At 42.2% G+C, this 19,840-nt stretch overlaps 1 protein-coding gene across 4 annotated transcripts in view; it reads left to right on the top strand.

Annotated features, from left to right (window-relative positions):
• The window catches only part of nckap1 (NCK-associated protein 1), a 96,041-nt gene that overhangs the window by 54,246 nt on the left and 21,955 nt on the right, over window positions 1–19,840 (top strand). For all 4 annotated transcript variants that reach the window (XM_034184433.1, XM_034184432.1, XM_034184431.1 and 1 more), the window contains 14 exons: window positions 450–592; window positions 772–862; window positions 3,106–3,243; window positions 4,417–4,465; window positions 4,579–4,735; window positions 4,931–4,987; window positions 5,413–5,509; window positions 7,811–7,917; window positions 8,020–8,152; window positions 8,301–8,382; window positions 9,289–9,347; window positions 13,255–13,400; window positions 17,313–17,445; window positions 17,525–17,644. In XM_034184433.1, the coding sequence (XP_034040324.1) occupies window positions 450–592; window positions 772–862; window positions 3,106–3,243; window positions 4,417–4,465; window positions 4,579–4,735; window positions 4,931–4,987; window positions 5,413–5,509; window positions 7,811–7,917; window positions 8,020–8,152; window positions 8,301–8,382; window positions 9,289–9,347; window positions 13,255–13,400; window positions 17,313–17,445; window positions 17,525–17,644 (1,512 nt within the window). The remainder of the gene's footprint in view (window positions 1–449; window positions 593–771; window positions 863–3,105; window positions 3,244–4,416; window positions 4,466–4,578; window positions 4,736–4,930; window positions 4,988–5,412; window positions 5,510–7,810; window positions 7,918–8,019; window positions 8,153–8,300; window positions 8,383–9,288; window positions 9,348–13,254; window positions 13,401–17,312; window positions 17,446–17,524; window positions 17,645–19,840) is intronic.

Genomic DNA, 19,840 nt, shown 5'->3' with positions numbered 1-19,840 from the left:
ATTGCCATATTTTTTTAATGTATATATTGTAACAAATAAAAACAAATTTGTACTCACTAATATCTATCAGCCATAAAAAAACAAAAACAAATCCATATCGGTCGGGCTCTAGTATAAAATCCATGCTCACCTCTGATGTTCAGCTTGAGATGTCTGTATAGTAAACTAAAGAGTGTACTTGCATTTGAATTATTTGTGTACATAAAATTTTCACAACTTTTGTATGTCATGTCTTTAATGGGTTCCATTTCTTTTGTTTGTTTTTTTCCCCCTTCATCTGCCTTCCCAAATGATTCACTCATGCGGTCTTAGTATTTTAACGGAAATGTTATGGAATATTACTTGTGGTTTAAAAAATTTTGATTTGGATAATTGGTCTTTAAATTGTTATGACTGAGTGTTAAACAGAACTTCAGCCCTGAGGGTTCTGCCTTTGTGTTTCCTGCCAGACTGTTAACTTCGACCTGACCAGGAACTATTTGGACCTGGTGGTGACCTACACTACACTGATGATAATCCTGTCACGTATAGAGGAGAGAAAAGCCATCATAGGGCTGTACAACTATGCCCATGAGATGACACATGGAGCCAGGTGAGAAAAAACTGTGAACCTGGACCAGAGAGGATCCTGAACACGTTAAACATGTTAAAGTGAAGCTTTTATCTCCTGACAAACGTGCACAGTCTCCAACAAGCTTTATGTGGCCCCTTCTGCACACATTCTGTACTTGAGAGGTTGTGCTGCTAACTCGGGTTCTGTTGGTGTCACAGTGATCGAGAATATCCCAGGTTGGGTCAGATGATCGTGGATTATGAAAACCCCTTGAAGAAGATGATGGAGGAGTTTGTTCCTCATGGGAAGGTAATGGAACAACTGAGTTCTCATGCATGTAGCCATGAGAAAATATTTTGAAAGTCATCTGTTTTTGAATGCTAATCCAGTGGAGAGAGAGAGAGAGTGTGTGTGTGTGTGTGTGTGTGTGTGTGTGTGTGTGTGTGTGTGTGTGTGTGTGTGTGTGTGTGTGTGTGTGTGTGTGTGTGTGTGTGTGTGTGTGTGTGTGTGTGTGTGTGAGAGAGAGAGTGAGTTCATAGTAACAAGTCATCCATTAATTTTTAATGATTTGCATGTAGATTCAGCAGTTTGTCACTTTCTTTAGTACTCCAAGATGGCATAAGTTTGTTTGTTTTTACTTCTGGTTGCTTACAAAATCAAATGGTTGGAGATCTGGGTGGTTTCAGAACTGGTTGTTTAACTATAGCACAGGTGTGCACGCAAGTAATATTTTAGTTGCAGCAAAGGCCACACATTTGTAATTATTCAGGGTTTTTTTTCCCTCTCTTTTCTGCTTTTAAAGACATGTCAAAAAGCTGGAACCCAAAAATATATTTTGACTTGTTTCTTGTTAAGACTTTCAGTGAAATGATGAATGTTCTGCATTTCTGTAGCACTTTACAGTGATGCTACACATTCACCCACACACACGTACACTGATGTCAGTGCACTCAACTGTACACTGGGGGCAATTTGGGGATTAAGGACGATGGGTCGTCTGATTATCGGCCTGGGCAATATTCAGCATTTTTGCGGATATTGGTATCGGCCATTTATAACGGCTGATATGACAGTTTTTTTTTGCAGCGTTGCATTTAGCAACTCAGTGGTCAACAAATTCCACCTTCATGCCCTGTGCACTGCAGCTTCACTCTAAGCTGTAGAGCACAGGTAAAAACAGCCTCTCTTCATCCGAGTAAAAGAACAAACTTCATCATAAACCTTCATTAAGCAATCCACAGTTCCTCCTTTGTCCATAGCTGCTGTTACATTCTGAAATTGACGGTTTACTTTACTGATTAAAGGCTTTGTATTTCAGAATAGCTCTGTGTTTCCTCAACTAGAGAACAGCAGAGATGGTGTTTGAATGAGGGAAGGGGGAAGAGTAGAGGGGACTGGCGAGGAGGAAGCGTTTGCAGGAGAGGATGGGGGTTCACTGATTTTCACATGAAAAGTTAGCTTTCATGGAACCATCATAAAATGTACAAGCTGTTTACTGTTTACAGACGTTCACACGACCATTTTGTGAACAACAGACTTTAGTGCTAAACGCTTGTTAAAGCAGCAGAGCAACTCGACGATCATAAACGATCATCTTCAGCACACAGCCTCAAACAGGAATGTGTGGAAAAAGTATGATTCAAGAAGTTTTCATCCAGGTTTTATCCTTTACAAGTAAATCAGTCCAGGTTCAGCTCTTGTTCAAATAAGACGACAATTAAAGGGTTACATTGTTGAAAAAATGCAGTCCCACTCAAAAATGTTGAAAGAAAAAAAAATAACTGTCAATCAATCAATCAATCAACTTTTTTCTTGTATAGCGCCAAATCACAACAAACAGTTGCCCCAAGGCGCTCAAGATGACAGAAAAACTGCCTGACACACAAATGGATAAAAGCTACTGTGTGTAAATTTACGTTTACACTCTGGCACAGTAGCTTTTATCCACTGAGGCAGAGAGCTCCATTAGACAATTTAACACAGCAAGACAGTTATCAAGAAGGAAACAAATGCTATTTCCATCAAATATTAATGTTTTAACCTTTTAACTGTTATTTATGACCTACACATAACATGAAATGACAGAAATACAAAATTTGCATAATTTAAGTTAATTTGCCTCAAGCTGTGTCTGTTACAGTAGATTACAAAACACTGTGAATGTTATTTTAATTTATTCTGCTCTGCATAGACCAATTGATGTCTTAGAGGTCCCCATCATATGCAACAAATGTCCCCTTATGTCAGGCACTGAGGGCCATTAGCCCAACCCACTATTTTAAAATATGAATCACTGCTTTCTGGTTTGTAACAAAGTCCCGCCCACAATACTACTTGATTTGTTAGAGAAGTTCAACCTGTCAGTACCGAAGCCTGCTGACATAGAAGAAGATAGCAGTGTGCAGACTGGTGCTGTGTTGACTGTATTTATTTATTTGTTCAACTTCATATTGATGTTATTCATAGTGTTATTTTATACTGATAAATATTGCTGCTCTTTCCTTTATCCCCCCCCCCCTCTGTCTCTCCTTCCCACCTTTCCTGTCATGCAGTCGCTGTCAGACGCATTGATCAGCCTTCAGATGGTCTATCCGAGGAGGAACCTGTCAGCCGATCAGTGGAGGAACGCCCAGCTGCTCTCTCTGATCTCTGCCCCATCCACGATGCTCAATCCTGCTCAGTCAGACACTGTTAGTATGGAGAAAAACTGCACTGAAATGCCTCAATTTAGTTCCAAACTGAAGTTTGAGTAGTGGGAAAATGTGCTGAAAATCCAGACTTTTACACAAAAGTAATACACTGGTGAGCTCAGGAAAACACACACCAGAAATACATCACAAGAATGTTTTTTTTCCCCACCCCAGTGAAGAAAAACTACTTCAAAACATTTGGCCAGATTGGATGCACCCTGCTGGAAGCGGGCCTATCTTTGTCAGCATCAACACTAAAGAGAGTTAACCACAAGGTATCCACTTCAAAAGGCCAGGCTCAAAGGAAAGCTCTATAAAGCGTGCACACTTCCACACCAACATCAGTGGAGATTCGTCAGTGTTCACATTTTTTACAGACCTAAGAGAGTACATTGTGAGTTCTTTCTTCCCCAGTCAGCGTTGGCCCCCATTTTTTACAGCTGGGTGGACTCAGATGGTGCAGATTAAGTATCTTGGCCCAGGACACAGAGCAGGATTTGAACCCAGGTCTGCACATTGGCAGTCCAGCTCCTTATCCGCTGAGCTACCTACTCTACTAGGCGGTACCTCATCCACCCACCTGCAGGCTTTAAAATTTTCTGAGGTACATTTGAGGTTCCAAACTGATGTTCTGGTATCAACGTGACACCAGAGCTCAAGAATCAGGATTGCAAACCTCTACAAGAGGTTTTTGGGAAGCACCAGTCTTGTGCCCTGGTTATACTAGATGCGTGCCGTTTGCTTTTTGCCTGCGTCATGTGGTACGTTTGGTGTGTTACACCATCAAATGATGCTCTGTGCAACAGTGATCTTTGCACGGTGGTTTGTCTTGGTTTATAAACCTGACCTTTGAAAGCGAGACCGGGGCTTTTTAATCGGTTTTCTTGATATACAGAACAGCTGCAGACGACCGGGCTTAAATTACAACCGAATGGAGTCTGTTTAAAATGCGGCAAGAACTCTTCCTGAGTTTGAACTTTGCAGACATCATTTACAAATCCACTCATTAGTCTACTAATAGTTTTGGGATCATGGCACCAACTTCTCTCAAATAGAAATAAAGTAAAGGAACTGAGGGTCTGCAATTGATTTTGTGGTCGGGAAGCTGTTTCCTGTTTGTGGGCATTGCAGTGAATCCTTCTGACTGATGCTGATCTTGTCCTTTGTCTTCAGATGCCCTGTGAGTATCTGTCACTGGACACAATGGAGAAGTGGATTGTTTGTAAGTACTGGGGAAGAAATGTGCCTCTTGTTTTTTTTTTTTTCATAATTATATCTCGCGTTGGTAATCGCCTTTGATGTTGATGTTCCTGCTCCCTTGTTTCCCGGCTGTAGTTGGGTTCATCCTGTGCCACTCGGTGCTGAACAGTGATGCGGCAGCGTTGCCTTTGTGGAAGCTGGCTCTGCAGAGCTCCACCTGCCTCTGTCTGTTCAGGGATGAAGTTTTCCACATCCACAAGGCGGCAGAGGACCTGTTTGTCAACATCAGAGGGTACGCACCAACCGAGCACACCTATTTTTTAATTTTTCACTGGACCTCAAATTCTCAGGGTGTCCCAGAGAGCTGCCCAATCAACCAAATAGAGTCAACGTAGGCTGCAAAGAAGCACCATCAGTAATCAATCATGTTGTGAAGCACGTTGTTCATTTACCGTTTTTTTTTTTTTTTTTTTCCCTCCTCCCCCAGGTACAACAAACGAATCACAGATATCAGAGAGTGCAAAGAGCAGGCCCTCTCCCACGCGTACGTATTTACTAATCCTGTGATCATCTGAAAATCCCACTGGGCATATTCTCTTTACATCCACTGCTCATATATTCATGATTTTTATTTTCTTTGACTTCACTTTCCCTTTTATGTTTTGTCTTTAAAGCATCACTCTTATGTTTTGTGGCCTTTTGGTTTCACCGTCAGATGTCTCACATCACCTTCTTTTTCTCTTTATCCCCTTCCTCTTTCCCCATGTGGGATTATTTTTCTCTCCTCTGTTTCTGCTTCTGTCCTAATTCTGTATTCTGTCCTCGCCTTTAATCTTCATTCTCATTCTTCTGCTGTCACTGCCTACTTGTTTTCTCTTGTGGGATTGTCCTGAAAGTGTCAAAACACCATTTAATCATGACGTCTGTGTGTTTCTTGATGCTTGGTGCTGACAGTCTGTGTTTCTGCAGCGGCTCCATGCACAGAGAGAGACGCAAATTCCTCAGATCAGCACTAAAAGAGTTGGCTACCGTCTTAGCCGACCAGCCGGGACTGCTGGGTCCAAAGGTGCGATGACTCATCAACCAAAACTGTGTGTGTGTGTGTGTGTGTGTGTGTGTGTGTACACACAGTAAAACTCGCCTAAACAGTCTTCATATAAACCAGATATTCGCACTCATCAGACAAAAGCCAAAGTCCTGATGCTTTTGTATGATTTTCCATGCAATAAACACCACATATACAGCATTTTGTGTAACAGATTATCGCTCACATCGGACAAAACATCCTGTCCGATCACAATGTATTTTTATGAAAAACCCCTTGCATGTACAGAGATACAAAATGCAGTTCAGCACTCAAGGAAAGTGAGTACTATATTTCTGTGATTAAAAGACTGTGGCCGTTAATTTTTTTCAAACCATGCTTGGACCCAGTGCCTAAACAAGGCAGGGTGTAATTGAAGCACAGTGGTTATTAATAAAATTCTACTTGCTGCCTGCACTGTAATATGGTGTTAAGTTTTACACATATCCCTGAGTATGACGAACCAGAGCTTTAGATCAGTGCCCTCTGCATGGCTGCGAACCCTCCCCATGATGGTTCATTTGGCACCTGCTAAATGACTGAGACCGCATTTGTCACTTTTAAGTTTTCACTTCTTCCTCTCCCGTCATATTGTAAAAGTTTTTGCAGTGCGCACGCTGGTTACATTTCGATCATGGATCAGATACGTTTGGCAGAAAAGTCTGCAAATATGACCAGCTTTACAACACAGTCAGAAAAAGATGCTCAAATGACCCGCAGTTCATGGAGGAAAATTACACGTACTGTTGGTTTGGAGGTTGATTATTGTATCAAGAAGTGGAGCTGGTTGAGGGACAAATGAATCCAGAAAAAGCCACTGTTCCTATTTTTATACATTTGTTTATGCACTTTGGTATTTTCAGACCGAGGAAACGGAACCCTGAAATAGTGCAATACAAAATTACAACAGCGACTAGTCAAACTAAAATATGAAACTGAATGGCCCAGTTAGCTGCAATTCACAATTATGAACGTTAAATGTTCAAGTAGGATGTTCATGAATGTCTCACCTGTGAGAAGTTTGAAATGTGATTTCCAGGGGAATCTGATGGTTTCTTCAAATTCAATGTAATCAGAGATGTGAAAACTCTGCGGAATTCATCATGGGGGGGGGGGGGGGAGGGTGTTAGTGTTGTACTCTTTAATAGTGAACATCACTGAGTTTTTAAAATGCTTATCGCAAAGCGTTCTCTCTTTTTACGGCATCGTGTAAGTTTTATAAGTCCGCAGACACTGATCTGTGTGTTACAGATACAAATCAGTTTCCTCTGAGGAAAAATTACACTCAAAGCGTAGCTGTTACGACAGATGTTGTAAAGCAGGACTGGTTCATTGCTGTGGCGACACTTAAGCTAAACTTAGCATGTGGGCATCCCAAACTTTTAGAGCTCTAAAGTTTTTAAAAAGATTTGTGCAGCATTTCTGTGTCACGGACCGACGTCGCACAGAGAGAAGATGGCGAGAAAGACTATTTGAAAAAGTCTTATAAGGACAAGAATCCATGGAATCGTTGCTGGCTTCATCAACACACCTGAAAGATAAAAGAAACGGGAAAAGTGAACTGTGCCCTCTCAGGAAAACACAGTAAGAATTTTTCTCTCCCTGGAAAATAAACATTCTGCTGTTCAAACAGGATTTTAGACAAATTATGTGACTTTTTCACTAATCTCGACTTTCTTTCATTGTAAAATAGACATTGTGGCTTTGAATGGATTTAGGCTGCATGAATTTACACAAGAATATAAGTGACTTTTTACTGTAAGGTGTGTTATTGATATTTTACCATGGTTTTCCAAATATTCCACAAGCTTTAGCTGTGGTTTTTGAAATGCTGTAACAGTCTTTTCAGTCTTCATAAATTTAGTTATGAAGTAACTAAAGTAGTTTAATTGTTCTGAGTTAATGCATAATTTGGTTTACAATTAAAAGGAAAATCATTCCAGGTCCTACTTCCACGTCATATTCTGTTATTTCAACATGATCATTGACAGGTCAAATAAAAGGTTGAATATAGGATCATTTAAATATCCACTAATTTTGATATTTGTTCTTCCAGGAGATGCTGAAAAAGTATCATTAGATAAAAATTTAATTCTAGACCCCGGCTCCTGGGGAGCTGTAACCCCACCCACCCCCCGGCCCCCTGCAAATTTTCCTCGGATTTCACAATTTTCATTTCACAGCCCTGATGTAATGCCCCAATGGGGCTTTGAAAATGGTCAAAATATTAAAAAGGTCTCAACTCCTCTCCTTTCCTCATCTGTTTGTTTCCCATCCCGCCAGGCCTTATTTGTTTTCATGGCCTTGTCGTTTGCTCGTGACGAGATCATCTGGCTGCTCCGACATGCAGACAACATCCAGAAGAAAAACACAGACGACTTCATAGACAAGTATGTACATATACGTGCAATTCAGTGACAGAGGAGAACACGTAATTACATGGGTCTTGGTTATTTCACGTTAAAGTCCATTAATATGTGTTTGTTTTGCAGGCACATAGCAGAGCTGATTTTTTACATGGAGGAGCTCAGAGCTCACGTCAGGAAGTACGGTCCAGTGATGCAGCGATACTACGTCCAGTACCTGTCTGGTTTTGATGCTGTGGTGCTCAATGAGCTTGTGCAGGTAAAGACACTATGACGCAGTCTTTACATTCACATACCTTTATCTCCAAATCCATAGAAGATAAAGCAACAGAGCACTGAAATCACAGTACTTTTCCCACTTTGTGCACTTTTTCTAACACGTCATCTCTCGGGTGTTTCTCTGACAGAACCTGTCTGTGTGTCCAGAGGATGAATCTATAATCATGTCTTCATTTGTCAACACTATGACCTCTCTCAGCGTCAAACAAGGTAAACCTTCATTGAGAATGAGGATCTGTTTAAAAACTGTAAACAGAAGAGTTGGACTGTCTTTGATCTCGTCAGAATCGATGTATTCACGCAAACACTTCCCAATACAAGATCACTACCAGCAGTCCCATAATCGATATGTTTATACAGTGATTTATTGACACATGGTGTCATCCTAAAAATAACAGCTACTGACAGATGCTTGTGATTAAAAACAAAAAAAATCTACTTCACAGCAGAATCTGACAACATAAAAAACATGAAGATAAATCCTGCTATAATTTGACATTTAGTAATTTGTGTGACATTTATTAATTTTCAAAAAGGTTAGACAATGAAAATATATAATGGACACTGTATAATATACCACAGTTTTTATATATGATATAAACCCGTTTGGGAGGCCCTGCAACTTGTACTCTGAACTTGTATACCAGAAATCACAAGTTTATTTATAATCGTGATCGTAATAACTATTAAGATATCAAAGTATCAAACAAAATGAACTCCAATAATAAAATAATAAATGGCACTCATAAAAAGTAGATGACAACAGTACACAAAAATCCAAATTAAAGAGTTTATAATACAGAAAAAGGTGCAACTTAGACTCCGTAAAGTACGGTAACTACGTATTGCAAAAGTTAACAAGATAAGTGTTAGTATTATGACAGGAGTGAGCAACGAAGAATATCATTCATACTGTCCCTAAAGTACATTAGCAGATTATAGCGACTACATCGCGACCGTTGGATGTCATTGGCAGTCCTACAGGAGAAGGGACTTAAGGAGTTTTAATGCTTATGAAGTTGGCAGCTGCAGTAACTAACTTAAGTAGCGTTTCTCAAACTAGTGTAATATTAAGCACCAGACATTTGTGGGTTAATGCATTTTTGTTTGTTCCAGTGGAGGATGGAGAGGTGTTTGACTTCAGAGGCATGAGGCTGGACTGGTTCAGACTTCAAGTAAGGACACATATCTGAACATTCTTTTTTTTGGGGGGGGGGGGGGGGGGGGGGGGGGGGGGGGGGGTGGGGGGGGGGGGGGTCCACACATATTGCAATATCGGACTTGATCTCAAAAACACTGACGCCAGTTTTTACCCATGAAACCAAAATAAATTTTGAAATGGCGAGGATCCCCCTTTCATTATTTAATTTAGACCTCTTACTGTAACTGGTGATGTCCAAGTAGAGTCTGGGAGCATACATGTGCTTCACCATGTCCACGGAACTGGCTTAGGTCCTGGATGGCAACCACCCAGGCAGACAACCAGTCCATCCCCACTTCTCAAAAGTAACCATCTACCTGCTGTAGCCAAGTGAAACATGGTTGTGTCCTTGGCAAGGATGGGTAGGATTACTTTGAAAGAATACATGTGGATTACATGTATGTATGTACATACATTTGGATTACTTGCAATCGGATTACTTTTGGATTACATTTCAAAGTAATCCTACCCAACCCTGGTCCTTGGCCTTTTCCAGCCACCGGGATCCTCAGCACTCAGGTACTTGTATGCAGCATCATAGACAGAGAAACGGGGTACATGGACAAAATGTGACACTCCCTCACAGTGCAAGTGATACTCCTCATCTTAAGACTGGTTCACACGACAGGATTTTAAAATTATCTTTAGGTTTCCAAAACCTGAGAGACCACACATGTGAAGATAAAAAATCATAGCTCTAACAGGTTTGGTCGTACAGTGTGTGGTGTTCAACCACACGGTGAAGTCAACACACCACACACAAACAGATTTCACACACGAACATTCCCAGCTCAGACAGGAAATCTCGCAAAATCTCTTGAGATTAAACGTGACTTCAGAGTGAACAAATGGAGGTACTTTGTGGACTATTTAAAACAGGGGGAAAAAATGATACAAAAAGAAAAAGAAAAGGCGTTATTTAAAGGAGTGGAGACAGCGTGACCACCGGACTTTCTGGTAAATCAGAACAGCTGTTTTGATTTTATTTTCCGCTCCGTACGTCCGTCACCTCGCTTTCTGACTGGCTGCACGACACATTCAGCAGGCTGCATGCTCGTTTGTGGTTGGAGGACACAACAAATCAAATCAATTTTATTTATATAGCGCCAAATCACAACAACAGTTGCCCGAAGGCACTTTATATTGTAAGGCAAAAGCCATACAATAATTACAGAAAAACCCCAAGGTCAAAACGACCCCCTATGAGCAAGAACTTGGCGACAGTGGGAAGGAAAAACTCCCTTTTAACAGGAAGAAACTTCCAGCAGAACCAGGCTCAGGGAGGGGCAGTCTTCTGCTGGGACTGGTTGGGGCTGAGGGGAGAGAATCAGGAAAAAGACATGCTGTGGAGGGGAGCAGAGATCAATCACTAATGATTAAATGCAGAGTGGTGCATACAGAGCAAAAAGAGAAAGAAACACTCAGTGCATCATGGGAACCCCCCCAGCAGTCTAAGTCTATAGCAGCATAACTAAGGGATGGTTCAGGGTCATCTGATCCAGCCCTAACTATAAGCTTTAGCAAAAAGGAAAGTTTTAAGCCTAATCTTAAAAGTAGAGAGGGTGTCTGTCTCCCTGATCTGAATTGGGAGCTGGTTCCACAGGAGAGGAGCCTGAAAGCTGAAGGCTCTGCCTCCCATTCTACTCTTACAAACCCTAGGAACTACAAGTAAGCCTGCAGTCTGAGAGCAAAGCGCTCTATTGGGGTGATATGGTACTAAGAGGTCCCTAAGATAAGATGGGACCTGATTATTCAAAACCTTTTAAGTAAGAAGAAGAATTTTAAATTCTATTCTAGAATTAACAGGAAGCCAATGAAGAGAGGCCAATATGGGTGAAATATGCTCTCTCCTTCTAGTCCCCGTCAGTACTCTAGCTGCAGCATTTTGAATTAACTGAAGGCTTTTCAGGGAACTTTTAGGACAACCTGATAATAATGAATTACAATGGTGTGTGTCCTCTGGCTTCATGGATAGATAAAGCTGGGTATCATATGCGTAACAATGAAAATTTAATAAATGCATGAATTAGTTTTTCAGCATCACTCTGAGACAAGACCTTTCTAATTTTAGAGATATTGCGCAAATGTAAAAAAGCAGTCCTACATATTTGCTTAATATGCGCATTGAAGGACATATCCTGATCAAAAATGACTCCAAGATTTCTCACAGTATTACTAGAGGTCAGGGTAATGCCATCCAGAGTAAGGATCTGGTTAGACACCATGTTTCTAAGGTATGTGGGGCCAAGTACAATAACTTCAGTTCAGTTCAGTGCCTTTAATACCTATGGCATGCTCTAATCTCTGTAATAAAATTTTATGGTCAACAGTATCAAAAGCAGCACTGAGGTCTAACAGAACAAGCACAGAGATGAGTCCACTGTCTGAGGCCTTACGAAGATCATTTGTAACCTTCACTAATGCTGTTTCTGTACTATGATGAATTCTGAAACCTGACTGAAACTCTTCAAATAGACCATTCCTCTGCAGATGATCAGTTAGCTGTTTTACAACTACCCTTTCAAGAATTTTTGAGAGAAAAGGAAGGTTGGAGATTGGCCTATAATTAGCTAAGATAGCTGGGTCAAGTGATGGCTTTTTAAGTAATGGTTTAATTACTGCCACCTTAAAAGCCTGTGGTACATAGCCAACTAATAAAGATAGATTGATCATATTTAAGATTGAAGCATTAATTAATGGTAGGGGCTTCCTTGAGCAGCCTGGTAGGAATGGGGTCTAATAGACATGTTGATGGTTTGGAGGAAGTGACTAATGAAAATAACTCAGACAGAACAATCGGAGAGAAAGAGTCTAACCAAATACCAGCATTACTGAAAGCAGCCAAAGATAACGATATGTCTTTGGGATGGTTATGAGTAATTTTTTCTCTAATAGTTAAAATTTTAACAAAGAAAGTCATGAAGTCATTACTAGTTAAAGTTAAAGGAATACTCGGCTCAGTAGAGCTCTGACTCTTTGTCAGCCTGGCTAACACACAACACACGCTGTGATATTGGGCCAAGACAAACCAACATGTTGAATATCCCCGAGTTGTGATCAGAGTGCCCCTGACGTCCTTCCGAGCAGATCAGAGCGGTCTGAACACACTACACACGGCAGTAATATATGATGAGATGGTTAGCATCTTCCCGATTGTCGGGGCGTCCGTAAGATTGTCGGAAGGGGAAGATCGGGTCCGATATCGGCCTAATTATCCTGCAGTGTGAACCAGGCCTTAGTCTCCGTAAGTAACCGCTCATTTTATACAAAATCATTTTAACGGAACCCAAAGACCCTCCAAAGAGACCTGGTATCAAAGACATCCAGTCATCACCTTAGGTCACTGGTTGGCCTCCAAGTCTCACAACCATACAGTAAGACAGGAAGCATCAAGATCTTGAAGACTTGGGGCTTCGTTCTTCTACAAAGGCATCTGCTTCGCTTTGCTGCACCACTGTCCAATGACCTCATGACTCTAGAAAGCTGAATGTTTCTACAAGTTCAACACCTTTACATACAGATACACCTCTGAAGGCCAAGTCCAGGAAGTCATTAAAAGTCTTGATCCAGAACAGTCGCAAACACAGCCACTCAGTCCTTCATCAACATCAGAAGGTAGTAATGTCTTTGCACCAACCTAACGTTTTTACCCAGTGTCACTGCCCATAATTGTCAGAGATGTTGGACCTTACAGGCTGGTGGAAAATGCTGTCAGGAACTAAGCCTATGACTGGGGCTACTACCTGGATTGTCTGGTACTCAGGGTCTAGACCCAGCAGTGGAAAAGTGCCTCATGTTGGGAATAACTAGAATATTAGTAAAAACTTGATGAACTTTTCACTTGGTCCACTGATTTGTGTTTTTGGTTTGTGTTTTTGTAGGCCTACACCAGTGTCTCTAAAGCTAGTCTTGGTATCTCTGATCACAAAGAGCTTGGTAAAATGATGAACACCATCATCTTCCACACCAAGATGGTGGACTCTCTGGTGGAGATGCTGGTCGAGACTTCAGATCTTTCCATTTTCTGGTGAGACGCACAGCAGTCAGCGATGTCAAACACTGAGATGGAACTCAAACACATTTGTGGTTTCATTTCAAATAGCCACACTTGCATGATGTCACAGCAGATGATTGGCTGAAACATAACTATGGTGGCCACTAAAAGCTAGAGGTGGGAAAAAATATTGATACAATATCGCAATATTTAATTTTACGGTGTGAAACTTTTTGTTGTTTTAAGTCAAGAATTTTATATAATTGCTGTTGAAATGAGGTGGGCATGCAGTACTGCTTTCTTTCAGCAGAGTGTATTGTAGACCTAATCTGACAGCACCTTTTCAAACAACCACAGTAAAAACAGAATGGCAGACTGCAAGACATTTCCCTCAGGGTCACCACAGCAGATCCAAGGTGGATCTGCATATTGATTTGGCACAGGTTTTACACAACTACACATTACATGGAGAAAGGTGTCAGGTGTGAGGTTTGAACCGGGAAGCGCACTGACCATTTGGCCACCACCCCTGCTTTTTATGACACAAATTTTACTTTTCCCTTTGGTCTCGTGTTACAAAAAGCAAATAAAAGTCAACATATACGAGGTCTGTCAATAAAGTAACGGTCCTTTTTATTTTTTTCAAAAACTATATGGATTTCATTCATATGTTTTTACGTCAGACATGCTTGAACCCTCGTGCGCATGCGTGAGGTTTTCCACGCCTGTCGGTTACGTCATTCACCTGTGAGCACTCCTTGGGAAGGAGTGGTCCCGCCCCCTCGTCGGATTTTCATTGTCTGGAAATGGCGGAATGAAAAGGACTTTTTTCCATCAGAATTTTTTCAGAAGCTGTCAGAGGACAAGTTTGGACATGCCTATCTCGGCTTTCAATGCTTACCAGTCCAGTAAGTATCAGAGAAGTTGTGGAGAGCTGGACATGTCCAAACTTGTCCTCTGACATGCCGAAACGGAGGTGTTCCGTTGTCTCGCTTCCAAAGCGAATCGGTCTTTACGCACGAAGCCTCCACGCGACTTTCCATGACAAAATCTCTTGTTAAAAGTGAAATCTGCCAGAAAATGGCTGATGTCCAGCTCTTGTGATAACCAGAGAAAGAGCACACGACGGTCTCGTATCCACAGAGCCATCCGTTTAGAAATGGTCCGGTGGCTTGTGCCGCGTCGTCGCAGCTCGGAGCGCGGCGCGCCGAGCGTTCTTAAAGGGGTCCTTAAAGCTATAGTAACAGTCCTTATTCTCTGTGAAGCCTGTAAAATTTTCACCGAAAGCCAGATAAATTTTTCGAATGGTTTCCAGGTGCCAGTTTCTAACAACTTCTGAAAAATTCTGATGGAAAAAGTCCTTTTCATTCCGCCATTTCCAGACAATGAAAATCCGACGAGGGGGCGGGACCACTCCTTCCCAAGGTGTGCTCACAGGCGAATGATGTAACCGACAGACGTGGAAAAACTCACGCATGCGCACGAGGGTTCAAGCATGTCTGACGTAAAAACATATGAATGAAATCCATATAGTTTTTGAAAAAAATAAAAAGGACCGTTACTTTAATGACAGACCTCGTATTATATCAAAATGTAATACGTGTAGAATCACATTTATGTTTTGTGGTATGTATTGAATCATATCAGGAGATAAACGTGTTATTCCAGCCCCACTAAAAACATGCTTTATTGAGCACTGGAATGTACTGTACAGGTCCCACTTACTAATTACCAGAATTTTGGTAGGACACGAGTCTCAGATATAATCTTGGATAGTATTCATGGATCTACAGGTAGCAGGAGGTCGTAAAATCACAAGTCAGAATTTCAATACATCCACTTGGGAAATGATTCACAATATTAATACCAGCATTTTGGCATCAAAATTAATCCTGTATCTTGAAAATAACCCCCCACCCCTTGAATGTAACAAAGTATGGTCTATTTTCAATTATCTGGCTATTCCGCTATGTGTAAAGTTTGTCCATGCTCTTCAAAAAACTTTATAAACACAATTCTTTCACAAAGGTTTTATTTCAGTCACACTATGTGAATAACAGAACTTAGTAGGAGGCCATGCTCTTCAAAAACTTTAAAAACATAAACCATTGTCAAAGGTTTTATTTCAGTCACACTGTGTGAATAACAGAACTTAAGCCCAGGTTACACACAGACTGTTTTGTTGGCGGGTAGTACGTAGACCGAAGTTCGCGGTAGTTCCGGCTGTTTTCGCAGTGGAAAGGGGCGGCGCATTTCGCTGGCCTTTTGAGTGCAGTACTAGCCGCAAATACGCGGATAAAACGCCACTAAATCCACCGAATAAAGCCATGTTTTGACGCCGTAGCATCCGGCACACATCAGACAACGGGGGTTAATACCCAGTTCTATCCTTTACAATCGCAGGTTAAGACGCACGTGAGAACGGCGGTGTTCTGCTGCCGCCGATAATGCCCTGTGTACCGCTGGATTTATCCAGGCAAATCCTGCGGTACTACAGGAACTTTTGCATATAGGCACCGCCCCCAGAGTATAATGGGCTGAAGCAGCTGTCACTGCAGCTCATCTCTCAGCCTTTTCTTTTCCTCTCCTTTTCCCCTCCTCAACGTGTTGCTCGTCTCCACCACAGGCCTCTCCTCTGCTTCTGAACCAGACCTCTTGGTAAGTCCTTGCCGCTGCCAATTTTATGTTAGGAGGCATACTGGATCTTCTCTGCAAAAAATATCTGGAGCTGGCCGCGAGTGAGAGGCCTGCATGCAGCCCGCTAGCGTTTTTATACTGACCACCGCCTATCGGCCGTTTGGAACGCCGTTAACCAGGAGGTGGCGTTTAGAACGGCATACTGTCCGCTAGCGCCGCCATTTTGTCTTCCTCTGTCTCCGGTTAAAACGCCTTTGAGGACGCCGATGTGGGCTCTATTGCCGTTTTACACGCCGTTGGTTAGGGATACAACGCTGGCCAATTACGGCGGTGTAAACTGCGGCACTACAGGAAGGGGCGGGATGAAATGGAGATTAAAAACGCCTTTGTTCGCATTGTCTCCGTCGTCACGCGAATTCTCCGGGAGCGCTCCCGGAATTATTCAACACGTTGAATCATTTTTTCGACGATTCCCGGTAAAGCCGGAACTAAGCCACGCCCCCTAGTGCCGGCGTGTGATCCTTAAGACGGCCAAAAACTCTTCCGGGACGCATCCAGGAGCTCTTACCGTCTATGTGTAAACGGGGCTTAAGGAGGAGGCCATGCTCTTCAAAAACTTTAAAAACATAAACCATTGTCAAAGTTTTATTTCAGTCACACTGTGTGAATAACAGAACTTAGGAGGAGGCCATGCGCTTCAAAAACTTTAAAAACATAAACCATTGTCAAAGGTTTTATCAAATTCTTTAGCCTGAGATCTTGTTTTTGGCTTGGCCATGACACATTGATTTACTACAACTTGCCATGCTGTGACTTGAAATTACATGTGTAATTGCATGATCACTGTAATAATATCAGTACTTATGTAGCTTTTGTGACTTCTCTAAAACAAGTACTACCACATCAGGAGCTTTATATATCATAAACTTGAATGTTGTGTTCAATGCAGGGTTCATCAAAACTAATCATGAAGTCAAAACAATTACATTCTAATATTTCACAAGATGTTAGTTATAGTATATATTGCAGTTTTCTTTTTTGCATGGGGTGGGGGTTTTTTGTCATGGTAGACACCCACTTCCTATATGAAATATCTCCCAAATTACACAATGCACAATCTCTGAAGTGGATGTAAGTATATTTGGAAAAAAATATATATTGTCTACCAGTACCACCTCCTGCTACTACAGGGAATTCTTTTACCTGGACCTCAACAGGTTTCTTTCTCCCTCTCCTCTTTTTGTTCTGAAGCAATTTCAGGTTTGCACATTGGCTGATGTGTGTATTTTCCTGTGTGTTTGTGTGTAGTTTCTACAGCCGGGCGTTTGAGAAAATGTTCCAGCAGTGTTTAGAGCTTCCGTCGCAGAGTCGACACTCCATTTGCTTCCCGCTGCTCTGCACACACTTCATGTCATGCACACACGAGCTCTGTCCAGAGGAGGTAAAAGCACGCGGGATATCCGACCTAAAGCTGCGCGTTGCTGTTCGTCCTGCCTCAATCGCACTTTGTTTTCCCGTAGCGTCACCACATAGGGGACCGAAGCCTGTCGTTGTGCAACATGTTTCTGGATGAAATGGCCAAACAAGCCAGGAATCTGATCACCGACATCTGCACCGAGCAGTGCACGCTCAGTGACCAGGTGGGAACATGACGAGAAAAAAATAATTGCAAACAAATCATACAGGCTGACATGTTTGTCTTCTCCCCACAAGTAACTTGAAATGTTGCTTTTTAAAAGTGTCATTATCTTGATTTTGTGATTTATTTTTCACTCTTGTGTGTCTGCCAATCAGAAATTCACAAATTTTTTATTTATTTTAGCTTTTCCTTTTGAAGTAATATTTCCCTACGTAATACCTTCCACACTGCGCTCAGCCACATGGAGTGTGCAGCCAGTACATTCTGAGTGCCGGTCCCAAGCCCGGATAAATGAGGGTTGCGTCAGGAAGGGCATCCGGCGTAAAACAAGCCAACCCAACTATGCAGACTCAGAATCGAATTCCCATACCGGATCGGTCGCGGCCTGGGTTAACAACGTCCGCCACCGGTGCTATTGCCCAACAAGGTGCCGGTGGAAATTGGGCTACTGCTGGGCAAAGACGACAAAGAAAAGGAGAAAAACGTGTGCCACCGAACAGCGGGAGAAGAAGAAACTAGAAGGGTGGAAATGAGAGTGGGGGACTTTGAATGTTGTAGTATGACTGGTAAAGGGAGAGAGCTGGCTGATATGATGGAGAGGAGAAAGGTAACAGATTGTGTGTACAAGAGACCAAGTGGAAGGGAAGTAAGAGCAGGAGCAATCGCGGTGGGTCCAGTTGTTGTACCATGGTGAGGACAGGAAGAGAAATGGTGTTGGGGTCATTTTAAAGGAAGAGTATCTTAAAAAGTGTGTTGGAGGTTAAGGCGAGTGTCTGACAGGGTGAGGAGTGTGAATTTGGAATTGAAGGGGTGATGATGAATATGAGCATGCATATGCCCCACAGGTAGGTTGTGAGATGAAGGAGAAAGAAGATTTCTGGAGTGGTGTTAGATGAGGGGGTGGAGAGTGTGCCCAAGCATGAAAGAGTGGTGATAGGAGCAGACTTCAATGGGCATGTTGGTTGAAGGGAACAGAGATGATGAGGAAGTAATGGGTAGATATGGTATCAAGGATAGGAGATGGGGAAGGACAGATGGTAGTTGATTTTGCAAAAAGATGGAAATGGCTGTGGTGAATACCTACTTTAAGAAAAGGGAGGAGCACAGGGTAACATATGGAGGGGAAGCAATTTTGGACAATTGGAAGAGCACTGCAGATGTGGTGAGGGAGACAACTAGGGCAGTACTGGGTATGAAATCTGGACAGTGGAAGGAAGACAAGGAGACTTGGTGGTGGAATGAAGAGGTCCAGGAAAGCATAAGGAGAAAGAGGTTGGCGAAAAAAGTTTTGGGATAGTCCGGAGAGATGAAGAAAGTAGACAGGAGTACAAGGAGATGCGGCGTAAGGCGAGAAGAGAAGTGGCAAAGCAAAGGAAAAGGCATATTGCGAGGTGTACAAGAAGTTGAATTGTAAGGAAGGAGAAAAAGGACTTGTACCGATTGGCCAGACAAAGGGACAGAGCTGGAAAGGATGTGCAGCAGGTTAGGGTGGTAAAAGATGCACATGGTAATGTGCTGACAAGTGAGGAGTGTGTGCTGAGAAGGTGGAGGGAATATTTTGAAGAGTTGATGAATAAAGAAAATGATCGAGAGAAAAGGCTGGATGATGTGGTGAGAGTAAATCAGGAAGTAAGAGATTAGCAAGGAAGAAGTGAGGGCTGCTATGAAGAGGATGAAGAGTGGAAAAGCAGTTGGTCCAGATGACATTCCAATGGAGGCATGGAAATGTCTAGGAGACATGGCAGTAGAGTTTCTAACCAGATTGTTTAATAAAATCTTGGGAAGTGAGAGGATGCCTGAGGAGTGGAGACGAAGTGTGCTGGTTCCTATTTTCAAGAACAAGGGTGATGTGCAGAGCTGCAGTAACTACAGAGGCATAAAGCTGATCAGCCACAGCATGAAGTTATGGGAAAGAGTAGTAGAAGCTAGGCTTAGAAAACAGGTGAAGATCTGTGAGCAGCAATATGGTTTCATGCCGAGAAAGAGCACTACAGATGCAATGTTTGCTCTGAGAATACTGTTGGAAAAGTACAGCGAAGGACAGAAAGAGTTACATTGTGTGTTTGTGGACTTAGAAAAAGCTTATGATAGGGTGCCAAGAGAAGAGTTGTGGCATTGTATGAGGAAGTCTGGAGTGGCAGAGAAGTATGTTAGGGTAGTGCAGGACATTACAAAAATAGTGTGACAGCGATGAGAT

The sequence above is a fragment of the Thalassophryne amazonica genome, chromosome 13, assembly GCF_902500255.1.
Source record: "Thalassophryne amazonica chromosome 13, fThaAma1.1, whole genome shotgun sequence".
NCBI classification, from domain to species: domain Eukaryota; kingdom Metazoa; phylum Chordata; class Actinopteri; order Batrachoidiformes; family Batrachoididae; genus Thalassophryne; species Thalassophryne amazonica.
The sequence above is the reverse complement of the archived record's forward strand: the minus strand, read 5'-3'. Positions and strand labels throughout refer to the sequence as shown.